At 59.4% G+C, this 16,075-nt stretch overlaps 1 protein-coding gene and 1 pseudogene across 1 annotated transcript; one reads left to right on the forward strand and one right to left on the reverse strand.

Moving 5' to 3' along the window:
• Positions 1 to 2,136: 2,136 nt before the first annotated feature.
• Positions 2,137 to 12,003, forward strand: LOC135892326 (sialic acid-binding Ig-like lectin 13; annotated as a pseudogene).
• A 2,128-nt stretch (positions 12,004 to 14,131) lies between these two features.
• LOC135892128 (protein NKG7-like) lies at positions 14,132 to 16,075 on the reverse strand. The gene is made up of 4 exons (XM_065419822.1): positions 15,901 to 16,075; positions 15,564 to 15,710; positions 15,219 to 15,353; positions 14,132 to 14,193 (listed from the first exon to the last, which is right to left on the reverse strand). The coding sequence occupies exons 1-4, from the start codon at positions 16,073 to 16,075 to the stop codon at positions 14,132 to 14,134; spliced, it is 519 nt and encodes a 172-aa protein (XP_065275894.1).

Here is a 16,075-nt window from a genome sequence, read left to right on the forward strand (position 1 = left end):
TTCTTCCTTGCCCTCTCACCTTCAGCGACCACCTGCTGTGCTCCTTCTTCATTTTCCAACTCCGCAAACCTGTTCCTGAGCTCTATTTCTCCTTCACTAGCCCGTCTTTTCCTCTGCCTGGTTCTCTTAGTCACATGCTTCCACTGTCCACTTTCCTCACCCAGCAGTCTCCCCTCAGAGTTCTTTGGTCCTGCTTCCATCTGCAAGTCTGAGCTTTTCCCTTCAGCCTCCTCATGTCTTTGCTCCATCATCTGCTCGAACCCCCTTCTAAACTCAACCAGAGTTTCCACCTGCATCTCCAATCCTTGGCTCTTTTCTTCCATCAGCTCTATCAGGGGACACTTCATGCAGACGGAACTCTTTTCAGGTACCTCCTCCAGGATCATGTACACGCTGCAGCTTCCACATCCAGTCATCCTCATTGTGTCTTCCACTGCTGCCTCTGTATCGGTCATAGCCTTCCCACCTAAAACCTGTTAGTCCGGGAAACACAAACCAAACCAAACCCCCACCACCCACAGCAAAACAAACCCCCAACGGGCACCAAAACACCCACAGAACACAACCCCCTCCCTTCACGAGCCTGTCTATTCCTCTGCCTAGCTCTCTTAGTCTCCCCCGCAAACTCCCACTGAAACTCCGCTGTTTACATCTGTTTGCTGGCTCCTGTGCTGCTGCAGCTGTCTATACCACTGCCTGACTGGCTGGCTACCTTTATAGGACCCCTAATCTGCTGAACATTATTGTCCTGCTGAAATACGGGTAGCAATACTGTGGATGAAGTTATAAGATTCTACAGTACGATTGTTACTGTAATTCTGGGTAACGCCCACGCACCAGTTTTTCAGAGACAAAGGCACGCAGGCCCCAGACAGGTGTTAACGAGCCATTGTCCAGCCAGGGTGGGGCGGGGAGAGGTATAAACAAGAAATGTACATTTCATCGCTGTGGCAGTTCAAATCCCACATCCACTGCTTGTCGCCTGCACCCCAGCTGGGGGACTCCTCAAAGAGGACAGCGGTATGAAAACAAGGGATAGTGCCCTGCATTTTACCTCTCCTCTTCTTCCATGTGTCGACCGAAACCACCAGGAGACACCTGAAGCCAATGAACTGAGGAAGGAGGGGGCCTCAGGCTGCAATGACAGCAGGCCTGTGAAATGAACTACAGCTTAGGATGCAACAAATCGTGCTGGAGTGACTCAGGTTGTGTTAATGTTCCCTCCACACCGGCGTGGGTGGGAACCGCAGTTGGGGACTCCAGGGCTGGGGCAGGACATTGGCCTTTGCTGAGCTGACAGACCCGTCCGGCACCGGGAGCGGACCGGGCCGTGCACGAGGCAGATCTCCAGCGGGGAGCTGGAGGGAGGCAGGGATCGAGCACTTGCTGGGGTCGCTCTGCAGTTTAATTCATGAGGAGCCGGCTAGTGGTGCAAGCCACAGGCTGGAGACTGGGTGTGGGCGGAGGCTGGAGGGGGGACAGGTCGCTAGCAACGCAGCATCTTGGGCTGGAGCGGGGAGGGGCTACGGCTGTTCCCCAGCCCAGCTCGCACCCCGGACAGCACCACCCCGGTCAGACGTGAACATTCCCAGCAGCTGGTGTGAAAACCAGAGCCGGGGTGTGGGAGGCTCAGGGGCTGAGCGCACAGGCTGTGGGGGTGGGACGCAGAGACAGGGCACTGCCCCCAGCTCTGTGTGCACATGGCTGGGGGGCAGGCGGGACGCCGGACTAGAGGGGCCCGTGGGTCTGCGCTGTCTGGTGCCGGGCGGGTTTGGCAGGATGTGGTTTCCCTGTGGGAGGGGGGAGTTGCAGTAGCTGTGGTTCGGTGCCCGCTCAGCGCTGGGCTGGGCGCAGAATCACCCGGGCCCTGGGTAAGTACAGACAGACCCTGTGTGTGAGTCCCAGCCCCGCCCCGCTCTAACCACTAGTCCCCAGTCCCCTCCCCAAGCCAGGGCTAGAACCCAGGAGTCCTGGCTCCCAGCCCTGCCCCGCTCTAACCACTAGATCCCACTCCCCTGCTCTGCTAGGTCATTTCCCCACCCTCTCTCCCACCAGCAGCATGCAGCGATCTGGGACCCACTGAGAGCAGCAAATCACAGAGCCCGTGAGTCCCCCCCGGAGCTGCGGAGCGGGAGGATGTGGGTGCCAGGAGCCAGCCACATGCCCCCTTCCACCAAGCTCTGCATTGAAATCATCCTCGCACTCCTCTGCCAGGGTAAGAGAACAACCGCAGAGACAGCTGGGCTGGCAGGAATCCCCCGAGCTGGGGAAAGAACCCAGGTGTCCTGGGTTCCAGATGCCTCCTGCTCTAAGAGTTGATACTGGTCAAATAAATTATGGTTTGGGGAAATAAAGGGGCTCTAGCAGAGGGCGGGGGTGTGTGGAGTCCAGGGCTGGACTAACAGGGGACTGCGGGTCGGGAGTGAGGGGCACCGGCAGAGCTGTTGGGAGAATGTGATTTCAAAGCAGCATTTTCCCCAGGAATTGAAATGGGGGGGGGGGGGGGCTGTTTGAAGTCACAGGGGATGAGGGGTGAGCCCGTGAGGGCGAGGGGAGGCTGAATGGCACCCTGGTAACAGCTGAGAAATAGTCATGGCCATTTTATTAGCTCTAACTCATGCTGTAAAACCATCAGCCACATTAGAGCTGGCTACTCAAGCCTTCTATGAAGCACGACAGCTCCAGCCTTCTTGGCTTCTTGCTGTAAGTTTGCCCTTGTTAAATGTCGTCAGTTCCCCATCGGTGGCTTCTCCTGTGCCCGGTTCTGCCAGGCCTTCACGGCAGGCTCCTTCCTTCCTGCTTCTGACCAGGCAGACGGCGACTCCCCCCAGAACACGGCATTCTCTTCGGTGAGGAAAGAGGTTTTCCCAGGTTGGACTAATTTGAACTTCAGTCCTGGAGCATCTTCTATTTTCTCCAAGACGTTTGGGCTTTTTGGACTCTTGCTGAGAAAAAGAGTATAATGAAGACCTTGAATTTCCGGCTTTTTAAATGTCTTTTCAAGATTCTGCAGCTCATACTAGTTCTAGTTGGATAGATTACAGCATTGTAGGGCTGGAAGGGACCTCAAGAGCTCATCTAGTCCAGTCCCCTGCACTCATGGCAGGACTAAGTATTATCTAGACCTTCCCTGACAGGTGTTTGTCCAACCTGCTCTTAAAAATCCCCCATGATGGAGATTCCACAACCTCCCTAGGCAATTTATTCCAGTGCTTAACCACCCTGACAGTTAGGAAGTTTTTCCTAATGTCCAACCTAAACCTCCCTTGCTGCAATTTAAGCCCATTACTTCTTGTCCTATCCTCAGAGGTTAAGGAGAACAATTTACCTCTCTCCTCCTTGTAACAACCTTTTATGTACTTGTACTTGAAAACTGTTCTCATGTCCCCTCTCAGGCTTCTCTTCTCCAGACTAAACACACCCATTTTAAAAACAAATTTCCTCATGATCTATGACCTTTTTCTAGACCTTTAATCATTTTTGTTGCTCTTCTCTGGACTTTCTCCAATTTGTCCACATCTTTCCTGAAATGTGGTGCTCAGAACTGGACACAATACTCCAGTTGAGGCCTAATCAGCGCAGAGGAGAGCAGAAGAATTACTTCTCATGTCTTGCTTACAACACGCCTGCTAATACAGCCCAGAATGATGTTTACTTTTTGTCAACAGTGTTACACTGTTGACTCATATTCAGCTTGTGATCCACTATGACCCCCAGATCCCTTTCTGCAGCACTCCTTCCTAGGCAGTCATTTCCCATTTTGTATATGTGCAACTGATTGTTCCTTCCTAAGTGGAGTACTTTGCATTTGTCCTTATTGAATGTCATCCTATTTACTTCAGACCATTTCTCCAGTTTGTCCAGATCATTCTGAATTTTAATCCTATCCGCCAAAGCACTTCCAATCCCTCCCAGCTTGGTATTGTCTGCAAACTTTATAAGTGTACTCTCTATGCCATGATCTAAATCACTGATGAAGATATTGAACAGAACTGGACCCAGAACTGATCCCTGTGGGACCCCACTCGTTATGATCTTCCTGCATGACTGTGAACTACTGATAACTACTCTCTGGAAATGGTTTTCCAACCAGTTATGCACCCACTTAGGTTGTATATGCCTAGTTTGTTTATAAGAAGGTCATGCAAGACAGTATCAAAAGCCTTATTAAAGTAAAGATGTACCACATCTACCGCTTTCCCCTATCCACAAGGCTTGTTACGCTGTCAAAGAAAGCTATCAGGCTGGTTTGACACGATTTGTTTTTGACACATCCATGATGGCTGTTACTTATCACCCTATTGTCTTCTATGTGTTTGCAAATTGATTGCTTAATTATTTGCTCCATTATCTGTCCAGAGCCTGAAGTTAAAACGGCCTCTGCAGTGTGTATAGGAGACATTAGGATTATACCTTGCTCTGAGCAAAGCTTGCACTCCACAAGGTCTTCCAGAGAAGTTTGCAGCTCCATCAGATGCAGAAGCAGCATCTCTTTGGGGTCCAATTGACAAGCATTTAACTCTTCTGAGATGTGGGTTGTCAGAGATGCGGCCGATGTGTCGTCTTTATCCTGAACCTCTAGAAATGCATCGACTGGCCTCCCACGGCCATCTGGAGAACGTCCGCAGTGACTTCGTACTTGACACCCATTTGCACGGTGCATTTCTCAGCCATGTCTGCACGTTGTCTGAATGCGGGAGAGAGTTCTTCACTTTCCCAGCTCCTGAGTCTTTCACTGTTGCTCTGCTGCTTCTAGCCAGCCAGCTGCGTTTCTTGCAGAAAGATCGGGAGCGTTTGCCGGTCTTGTTCAAAGCCAGCGTCCACATTCAGCGTTAACAAGTGACAACGCACTTCACATGGGCCTCACGTTGGGGTGTGACACAAACTGCGCTGTGTCTCCAGCATTAAGTGCTTCTAAATCTGCCTGTGCCCGTGACTGGCTCAGAGGTTTCCTGCAGACCAGACGCTTGGTGTTTTGCAGCCCTTTCACTGGGCTCGTCAGCACTGGCTTTGCTGATGGGCCGGGCAAACCAAGCGCCTCCACTTTTCCCCGCTGTAGCAGCGAGACGCTTTCCTTCCGCGTAAGCTTTGTGGGCAGAGGTGCACCAGGGGCTTCCTTTGCACGGTCACTAAATAGGAAACGTTTGATCGACAAACATGGAGAACAGCCCTTAGGTTGCGGTTTCTTCAGTAGGTAGCTTGGTTTGTGCTTCGGGCTGTTCGGACGTCGATAAACCACATGAAGCTGCAGATGGCGAGTTGGTGCAGTTTGGTTCCTGGTATGTTCCTCCCCTTGGTTGGTTTAAACACTGGGGAGGGGGGAGTTTGGGGGATTTCAGGGTGGCTGCACCCCCCCTTGTGGGGGAGGGAAATTCCTGATACTGGACAAATAATTTATGGTTTGGGGAACTAAAGGGGCTCTGGCAGAGCTGTGGGGAGGGAGGAGCCAGGGCTGGGCTGGGAGGGGGCCGTGGTTCGGGATTGAGGGGCACTGGCAGAGCTGTGAAGACCCCAGGGCTGGGCTAGCAGGGGGCTGTGGGACAGGACTGAGGGGCACCGGCAGAGCTGTGGGGAGAATGAGATGTGCAGGAAGAGGGGGGCTGGTTAGTAAAAGTTCCCCTCGCACAAGCCCTTGGCTCACGGCCCAAACCTGCTTCCTCTTTCACCGGCTAATAAACAGGGCCAGATTAACCTTTTGTGGGTCCGGCGCCGAACATATTTGTGGGCCCCCATAGGGGCAAAGGAGCATGGCCCGGGGGTGGTGGAGTCAGTCCCCAGAGTGAGGGGCCAGTCAGGGGCAATGAGGCATAGCGTGGTGTTCCCAGACGCACACTGGCCCACCCGGCCCTGTGCTGCCAGGGTGTCCCTTCCCCTCGGGGCTGGGCCCAGGCTGGGCCACACAGCCCCCGACTCCCTATGCCCAGCAGCCCCCCACACAGCCCCTCCACCACAAATGCATAGCGGCCTGCACCCCCCCGGGCACAGCACCCCCACTACTGCCCAATACACTTCCTCACAGCCCCCCACCACAACTACACAGCACCCCACTCAGACCCCCCACTGCCCAGCATCCCAACACACAGACCTCCCCCACCACCCCCAAGAGACCCCCCCACTGCCCAGCAGCCCCCCTCCACCTCCAGAGACCCACTTCCTCACACGCTGCCCCCTGGCCACTCACCAGCCAGGCTGAGCTGGCAGCGTGGCCGAGGCCGGTCCAGTGCCAGGGCGGGGAATCACTCCGGCCTCTCGGGAGTGGCGCGATTAGCCAGGCCAAGGTCTGCCCTGCCCTGGCCGGACTCCCTCAGGACCCACCTGCCTGGAGACAGGGTGGCCATACGTCCCCGTTTGGCCGGGACAGGTCCCTTTTTAAGCTCTGTCCCGGCCGTCCTGACTTCTCTGACAAAAACGGGCATTTATCCCGTTTGCTCTCACCAGCCGATCAGTTGCTGAGAGCCAATGAACAAATGCCCAGTTTACCAGAAAAGTCCGGCGCACCCCCCTAGCAGGGCATGGAGAAACGTGTGTGTGTGGGGTGGCGACGCGAGGGGTCAGACAGCAGGGCTTGGGGGGTCAGTCCCAGCCCCAGCCCCAGCCAGAATGGATTTGGGGGGGGGGGGTTAGGGGCCAGCCCCTGGCAGTGGTGTGGGGAGCTGGGGCGAGGGAGGGGGCAGCCCCAGATCCTGGCAGCGGCATGCGGATCTTGGGGAGGTGGGGGCAGCCCCTGCCTGTGGCGTGGGGAGCAGTGGGGGAGGGGTCAGCCCCAGTGGTGGATTTAGGGTTAGTGGGGCCCCCCCCGGCCCTGTGCTCAGCTTCATTTTTGGGGCCCCTCTTTAGGACCCAACCAAGAAAAAGATAGCTCAGTGGTTTGAGCATTGGCCTGCTAAACCCAGGGTTGTAAGTTCAATCCTTGACGGGGCCACTTAGGGATCTGGGGCAAAATCAGTACTTGGTCCTGCTAGTGAAGGCAGGGGGCTGGACTCGATGACCTGTCCGGGTCCCTTCCAGTTCTATGAGATAGGTATATTTCCATATATTTTATTTTATTTTTTATCTCCCCCCGCCCCCAGTTTTCATTCTTTTTTTCTTCCTCCTCCTCCTATAAGTAATAGCAAGTAAATGAAAATAAAGTGCGGTACCTTGATTGTTCTTGTCGTCTAACTTGTTTTTCCACAGACCACTTGAAAATCGCTGGGGGTCTCGGCGAACCACTTAATGATCTTTCCAAATAGTGTTTGTACCATTAGCTAACTAGTGTAAAGCGCTTTGGATAAAAGCGCTTTATAAAATAATGTAAAAAACGTTGGGGTGCGGGGTCTGGCCAGGAGTTGGGGTGCAGAAGGGGGCTCAGAGCTGGGGGTGCAGGGTCTGGGAGGGAGTTAGGGTGCAGGAGCAGGCTGGGGGTTGGGGTACGGGGTCTGGCCAGGAGTTGGGGTACAGAAGGGGGCTCAGAGCTGGGGGTGCAGGGTCTGGGAGGGAGATAGGGTGCAGGAGCAGGCTGGGGGTTGGGGTGCAGGGTCTGGCCAGGAGTTAGGGTGAGGGAGGGGGCTCAGAGCTGGGGGTGCAGGGTCTGGGAGGGAGATAGGGTGCAGGAGCAGGCTGGGGGTTGGGGTGCGGGGTCTGGCCAGGAGCTAGGGTGAGGGAGGGGGCTCAGGGCTGGGGCAGGAGGTTGGGGTGTGGAGCGCTTACCCGGGGCAGCTCCCATTTGGTGTGAGGGGTGCAGGTAGGGATGGGGGGGTGCAGGAGTCAGGGCAGGGGGCTGGGGGTGTGGGTTGGTATCGTAGGGGTGCTCCCAGCCCCCAGCCTCCCGCCCCACCCCCTGCCCTGAGCATCTCACAGTGGGGGAGGTATGGGTAGGGGGAGTGCGGGGGCCCCGCCTTTGCTCCATCCTCCCCCAATTCCATCTGCCACCCCAAGACCCCCACCCCCTGCCTCCTCCCCCTCCCTCCTGGAGCGCCGGCAAACAGCTGTTTGGCGGCGGGGGAAGCGGAGGAGGGGGAAGCTTGGCTGCCACTGGGGCGGGACAGAGGGGGTGGGGCGGAGAAGAGCTGGCCGTGCTTTCGACTGCAGCCCAATCAGAGCGGGCCGGGCGGGGGCCCCTTTGGAGCCTGGGCCCGGCGCCATCGTAAACCCGGTACTGCTAATAAAGGCAAATATTGACCCACCCGAGAAATCGAGTCTCGTTATCAGAGCCGGCACCCGTCAGTGACTTGGAAACACGCCCCCCTTATTCTAATCAATAGCCCTCTACTCCCCTCCTAGAGCCAGGAGAGAACCCAGGAGTCCTGGCTCCCACTCCTCCCCCCCCCAGCTCTAACCACTAGATCCCTTGTTGGTGTCTTTTTATTCTCTCACCCCACAGAAGGACAGAGGGGCACCAGCAGAGCTCTGTGTGGGGGTGGGGTTAGATCAGGGTGCCACGGATCGGGACTGAGGGGCACCGGCAGAGCTCTGTGTGGGGGAGGGGGTGGATCGGGGGGGCCGCAGATCGGGATTGAGGGGCACCGGCAGAGCTCTGTGTGGGGGCTGGGGTGGATTGGGGGGGCTGTGGGTCAGGATTTAGGGGCACCGGCAGATCTCTGTGTGGGGGCGGGGTGGATCTAGGGGGGCTGCGGGTCAGGATTGAGGGGCACCGGCAGAGCTCTGTGTGGGGGTGCGGTGGATTAGGGGGGCTGCGGGTCAGGATTGAGGGGCACCGGCAGAGCTCTGTGTGGGGGTGGGGGGTGGATCAGGGGGGCTGTGGGTTGGTACTGAGGGGCTCTGGTAGAGCTCTGTGTGGGGGTGGGGGTGGATCTAGGGGGGCTGTGGGTCGGGATTTAGGGGCACCAGCAGATCTCTGTGTGGGGGCGGGGTGGATCTAGGGGGGCTGTGGGTCGGGATTGAGGGGCACCGGCAGAGCTCTGTGTGGGGGTGGGAGTGGATCTACGGGGGCTGTGGGTCGGGATTTAGGGGCACCAGCAGATCTCTGTGTGGGGGCGGGGTGGATCTAGGGGGGCTGTGGGTCGGGATTGAGGGGCACCGGCAGAGCTCTGTGTGGGGGTGGGAGTGGATCTACGGGGGCTGTGGGTCGGGATTTAGGGGCACCAGCAGATCTCTGTGTGGGGGCGGGGTGGATCTAGGGGGGCTGTGTGTCGGGACTGAGGGGCACTGACAGAGCTCTGTATGGGGGTGGGGGTGGATCGGGGGGGCTGAGGACTGAGGGGCACCGGCAGAGCTGGTCTGTTTCCCTGCAGGTCGGCTCTGCCAGGCGCCCGTCTATCGGATCCAGGTCCCGTCCCGCGTCACGGCCCACCAGGGTCTCTGCATCCTGCTCCCCTGTAATTTCACAGCCAATTTTGAGTCCTCCGGGGTCGCCTACAAATACTGGTTCCTCAGGGACGACAACAGGGACACCGGCCCGGCCGTGGCCACCACAGATCCCGGCAGGGCCCTGTGGGAGCCTGGGGGCCGAATCAGCCTGGTGGGGGACGCCCCGGACGACTGCTCCCTGCGCATCAGCGACGTGAGAGCTGGAGACAGGGCCCGCTACTACTTCCGCTTTGTGAAGGGAGACTTTAAATACACCTACCATGAGACCCAGCCGCTGGTGGACGTGACAGTGAGGCCGGGGGGCCCTGGAGAGCTCAGCAGGATTAACTCTGCTTATACCCAGTGGCAGGGAGTCCCACTGGTTAAGCCCACTAATACCCAGGGGCAGGGAGTTCCGGGGATTAACCCCAGTAATTCCCCACTGAGTTGAATTTTAATGGTGTCGCCTGCTTAGAGCTGACGAAGCCGCCGGTGCTGGTTGTCCCTGAGGTGTTGCTCTCTGGACAGCTGGTGAATGTGACCTGCCAGGCTCCGGGGACCTGCTCTGGGACCCCTCCCCAAATCACCTGGACAGGGGGGTTTGACTACACAGCCAGGAACGTCTCGGTTGCCCTGGCGAACGGCAGCTTCTCCTATAGCTCCGTGCTCAGCTTCACGCCGGCCCCGGGGGATGACGGCAAAGAGCTCGTCTGCACCGTCACGTACCCCGCCGTGGTTGGGGTCTGCACCCGCAGAGCCGTCCGGCTCCAGGTCCACTGTGAGTGACCCCATCCGGCTCCGGGGGGGGGGGCGGTGAGGTCTAATGGCAGGGGTTGGGTTGAGAGCCAGGATTCCTGGGTTCTATCCCTGGCTCTGGGAGGGGCATGGGGTCTAGTGGCAGGGGTTGGGTTGAGAGCCAGGACTCCTGGGTTCTATCCCTGGCTCTGGGAGGGGCATGGGGTCTAGTGGCAGGGGTTGGGTTGAGAGCGAGGACTCCTGGGTTCTATCCCTGGCTCTGGGAGGGGTGTGGGGTCTAGTGGGGGGTGGGCTGAGAGCCAGGACTCCTGGGTTCTATAGGAGGGCACTGGGGTCCCAGGAGGCAAATCCCCCCACACGTCCCATGTCCCGTTGCAGACCCGCTGGAGCTGCTGCCACAGGGGAACTGCACGGTGCGGGGCCACAGGCCCGGGGGAGCGGCCACGTGTCACTGTGTGGCCGAGGGTAACCCCCCACCCTGCCTCGAGTGGCGCCTGCCCAACCGCACCCTCCACGGGGACTTCGAGGGCCCTGAGCTGTGAGTGACCTTGTGGGCGCGGGGCCCGGCCGTGAGCGGGGAGCTGCGGGGCCCAGCCAGGGCCCTGGCCAACATGTCCTGCGCTGCCACCAATGCCCATGGGCAGAGCCAGGCCGCGCTGCCTGTTGTGACCGCGGGGACCGGCGGGGGCTGGGCATGGGATCCAGTTTTGCCATTAGCTAAAAGCAGTGGCCTCTTCGTCTTCAGGCAGAGATGTATATGTGAGGAAATACGGTGCTATGTGCCAGCCACTTAGACAGATGGCAACCCACGTATAAGTCACACAGTCCCCACCTGCCCCTTTCACCTCTGCGCCTCCCTGGAGAGGTGGGGAAGGGGGCTCAGTCCCCATGGCTAGGCCAGCCCTCGGCCGCTCTCCTGCTCAGGGGACCCTCCCCCTGCGCCGTACCCACCAGTTCATTACAAGCCCTGTAGGGCCCATCGCCGCCCAGCCGATCCCACCGCTCACACCAGCTGTTGGTTTGCAGCGGGCTTCTCCCGGACACTCGTGGTGGCCTCGGCGGCTGGTGGGAGCCTCGTGCTGGTTGGTGCCGGGGCTGCAGTGGCCTGGAAAGTCGTGAAGGGAAGGTGAGACTCGGGCAGGACGGGAGAAGGATCTGGTGGGAACTGTAGCCTGGAATGGGGGGAAAAATGGATCCCCCAAGATCAACTATCGCTCCTTGGAAGTGTGAAATTCCACCTGCTGCCCCTCAATCCCGACCCACAGCCCCCTGGTGTGCCAGCCCTGGGCTCACCCCCCAGCTCTGCTGGTGCCCCTCACTCCCGACCCACAGCCCCTGCTAGCCCAGCCCTGGGCTCCCCCCACATGCAGCTCTGCTGCTTTGGGATGACAGTGGGGTGGGCGGATATCGGGATAGATGGATCCGTGGGTCTCATCGGGGCAGGAGGGAGGAGGCGGGACACCAGGCTCGATGGGCCTAGAGGCAGGATGTTGATGATGGTTTCACCCCAGGCAGGGCAGCAGGGTCCCCGCCAGGGCCCGACAGTGCCAAGGGACCGGAGACAGGCAGGTCTGTAACTCCTATCAGCAGCCAGCGTCTACGGCGCCCTCCTACAGACAGGTGGGTTCCCGGCCCTCCAGCGGCTTATCCCAGACCCCCCCGGTACCTACCCCAGCCCCCACGCTGATGAAATCCCCCTCCCCCACTCCCAGAATCCCCCTCTGCTGGGATTTCCCCCTCCAGCACCCCCCACTGGCATCCCCTCCCATCCTTTCCCCTGGGCATGGCGGCCACTTCTCCCAGCTAACCCGGTCTCTCCCCACACAGGACGTCACCGGGCAAGGGGGAGCCCTTAAGAAGAAAGGGAGAGGAGGAAGAGGAGGAGGAGGAGGAAGATGTTACAGGGAGAGAGGCGACGGGGAACAATTCACAGAGGAACACATCTACGCCAACATCTAAGGCCAGAGAGGGGGACAGGGTCATTGCAGGGAGTGAGCTAAAGAGAGACTGGTGTTAGCGGTGGGATATCCAGCCTGCCTTGTGGCTAAGGTGCTAGCCTGGGACGCTGGACACCTGGGACCTATTCCCAGCTCTGCTACGGAATGCCTGTGTGACCCTGGGCAAGTCCCCCCCCCCTGTGCCTCAGTTTCTCAGCTGTAACATGGGGAGTATATCACTGCATTTGGCTACTTACACTGTGAGCTTGTTGGAGATGGTCTCTCGCTGTGTGTGGGCAGCGCCTGGCACAACGGGGCCCTGATCTCAGCTGGGGCAGGGACTGTCCTTGGCTGTGTCTGGGCTGCACTCCTCTCCCCCCATCTCAGCCTGGGGCCAATCTGCTAGTGCACCTGAGAGGCAGCTACTGCTCCAGACAGAGTTATGCGGAGCAGGTCGGCCTGTGTTAACCCTTTCACTGCTGCAGCTAAATAAAAGCCATTCCCAGCTCCTCCCCGGGCTGAAGAGTTTTATGTTGCCTCGGTTTCCCTCAGGGGTTCCCCTCGCTCTTCGAGCCACTCAGCTGTGGCTGGACACTCACTGCCCAGGCCCAGGGGTACCAAAGCACTGGGAAGAGGGTCATGTTAAATAATGCCTGGTGCTGTGATGCAGCCATCTCTGGGGTGGGACAGCCGGGAACAGCCGCATAGCTATGCCATGTGGCCCGCCCGGCTCTGAGATGCAGCCACCTCTGAAGTGTCGTGGTTAGAATGGGGAGGGGGAGAAGCCAGGACTCCTGAGTTTTCTTCCTAGCTCCGGGAGGGGAATGGGGTTTAGTGGCTTAGAGCGGGGGGGGGGGGGGCTGGGAGCCAGGACTCCTGGGTCCAGTTCAGTAACTATGATGACAGGCTCATGACCTTAAAAGCCACGTTTAATGTCCAGTAACAAAAAGACACAGCAGCAAACGGAGGAATAAATACGGCGGGTGCAGGGCAGGGGGTGAGAGGCAGCAGTGCTGGGGGAAGAGGGGGAGTCTGGGCTTTGCCCCACACCTTCCCTCCCCACAAACCCCATCCCCCATCCCTTCAGCCCTCCCCCACACCTCCAGCTCTCCCCACACACCCCGCCCCCTCCCTCCAGCCCTCCCCACCCATCCCATCCCTCTCCCCACCCTCCATCCACCCTCCCCACACACCCTGCCCCATTCCTCCCCACACGCACCTCATCCCACCCCCCCATCCATCCTGCCCACTCCCCATCCATCCTCCCCACCCCCATCCCATCCCTCCCCCCACCCACCCATTCCTCCCCGCATGCCTCACCCCATCCCTCCTTCCCCATACACACACCCTCCCCCCCTCCCCACACCCCATCCATCCGTCCGTCCGTCTGTCCATCCTCACACACACTCCTCCATCCACCCCTCCCCACATGCCCTGCCCCATCCCTCCATCCGTCCCACACACTCTCATCATCCATCTAGCTGGATCAGTCTGTGGAGCTTGTCACGGACTCCCAGGTCGTGCCCACTCTTGGCCCCGTACGATCCCTGGGGGGACCCCCCTTCAGTGCGACAGCCCTTCTCGGGGGTCCACTCTCTCTCAGGGGTTAAGCCCCTCCACCTCCTGGAACCGCACCTCTCTGAGCCTTAGCACGCCTGTCTCTCGCCGTGGGCCCCCTCAGGGAGTCCCCTCGCTCTGGACCCCCCCGGGGCCTCCACTCCCAGAGGGAATAATGCCACCCTGTTCTCTAGCCCGAAGCGACTCTCAGCCAGCATAAAACAGGAGAGTTTATTGAGTGTCTGAACCCAGCACAGGAAACTCTCAGGGCCTCAGGCCTGGCCTCCCTCAGCACAGCACATCCAAGTCTCCTCTGCATCCAGGTGGGCTCTGCCTGCTCCCTCTCTCCAGCCCAGAGCCCCCCTGCTTCCCAGTTCGGCATCTGATATCACTGGCCCCAGGCCCCCTCTCTGTCCATTGTCTTCTCTCCAGGTAAACAGGGTCACCTGGGCCTCCTCTCCCCTCTTCTGTCCTCTGGCCCCTCTGGCTGGAACTGGTCGGTCAGGTCACCAGGGTCCTCTCCCTGAAGCCCATTGTCCTCCCACTGGCCACAACCGTCTGCGACTCCCGAGCTGGGCCTCCCGGTCACCAGGTCACCAGTCGCTGGGGTCTCCATTCTCCAGCCATTGGAGTCCCAAGTTCCCTCGCTGGTCCTCTGTAACACCAAACTCCCTCTCCCATCACCTCGTTAAACCAGTAACACGCAGGGAAACTGAGTCCCACCCCCTCAGCATGCAAACCATTGGAAAACCAAGGAAAAAACAAGAAAATCCCCCACTTCGTCAAAGGCAGCTTATTGTGGGGCTGCACGTCTTTGTGAGTAATTACGGTAACTAGGCCATTCCTCACCCCTGAGCCAGCCAGATTACCCCCCCCCCCCCACTCCCTGGATGGGAGCTGGCGCCCCCTAGAGGGGAAAGGCCCCGTGTCCCATTCCCTGCCCAGCAGCAGTCCTGGCTCCCAGACCCCCTGCTCTAAGCCCCAGACCCCACTCCGCTGCCAGAGCTGGGGAGAGAACCCAGGAGTCCTTTGATGGACATGTGAGGGGAGTCGGGGGGGGGGGGAATAAATTACCAGAGAGGGGTCTTTGGGAACAGGATCTTTAATCTCCATGGAACAAGGTGGGCGGAGGGGGGTGGCAGAGGCCTCCGCGGTAGGGAGGGGTGGGGCTCATTGCTGGTCCCAGGACGCTGCACGCTCTGTCCGGCCCGCACGGCTCCCGGCCCCATCCCCGGGGCCAGCACAGGCCCCACACTCGGCTCTAGGAGGATTGGTGGGCGACCTGCGTCACCACACCTGGGGGGAGAGAAGAGAAATGGGCTCAGAGCAGCAATGGGACCAATGGGAGCATCATCTACTGGTACGCAGCACCCCACCCCAGAGGTGGTTGCATCTCAGCGCCAGGCGAGGGGTCCCTGTATAACCAGCCCCTGCACCCCACCCCAGAGGTGGCTGCATCTCAGCGCCAGGCGAGGGGTCCCTGTATAACCAGCCCCCGTGTCCCACCCCAGAGGTGGCTGCATCTCAGCGCCGGGCGAGGGGTCCCTGTATAACCAGCCCCCGTGCCCCACCCCAGAGGTGGCTGCATCTTAGCACCGGGCGAGGGGTCCCTGTATAACCAGCCCCCACACCCCACCCCAGAAGCAGCTGCCTTTTGACACTCCCCAATGTTGCACTCACCAGTGATGAGGAAGAGGGGGAAGGAGGCCCAGCCGAGGCCGAAGGACCAGCCGAAGGTGACTTGGCTGTGGGCGGCATTCACAGCCCCAGCGAACTCCCCTGTGTACATGGCCAGCGCGATCATGGCACAGAGCCCTGGGGCAAAGGGAACAGCACGGACACCCCTCAGTGCGGCCCACGTTCAGTCCCAGTCCCAGCCCCATCCCACCACCAGGGGGAGCTGCCAGAACCCAGGGCAGGATTCGGGGAGGGGGGAGGCTGGGGCTCGGTTCCCCTCAGCTAGCTGTGGCAGGCGGGGCTGTGGGGGAGATGAGTTCCTGGGGGAGGGGGGAAGGGGGGACGTACCTGCGCTGAAGCTGCCCAGGAAGGAGAGCAGGGTCAGAGCTAAGGAGCCGAGGTGGGAGCGCAGGAACGAGGCGAGGAGAGCGAAGGAGGAGAGAAACCCAGCGATCATGCCTAGCAGTGTGAAAGCCCTGGTGACCTTTAAAGAGACTGTAGCAAAGGATTGGGTTAAATAAACAACACTGCACTGAACTGGTTAGAGAACCCAGGAGTCCTGACACCCAGCCCCCCTACTCTAACCACTGGCCCCCACTTTCCTCCCACAGCCAGGGACAGACCTGTCCGATGGTGCCGGTTGGTGGCAGCGGTGGGTTCCCTGGTGGAGCCGGGCTGCCCTTACCTGATGCTGAAGAAATTTGTTCACACACCGAATTCTGGCAGCTCTTCCACAGCCCCTCATGGAGGGACCCGAGGCGGCTGGTGGCCACCCGCCAGTGGTCGGAGCCCAGGGCCACCAGCAGCAGCAGGAGGCTGAGCAGGGCCAGGACGGTGCTGAGGATCCGGGGAGCCGCCAT

This window comes from Emys orbicularis, chromosome 20 (assembly GCF_028017835.1).
Source record: "Emys orbicularis isolate rEmyOrb1 chromosome 20, rEmyOrb1.hap1, whole genome shotgun sequence".
Lineage (NCBI taxonomy): Eukaryota > Metazoa > Chordata > Testudines > Emydidae > Emys > Emys orbicularis.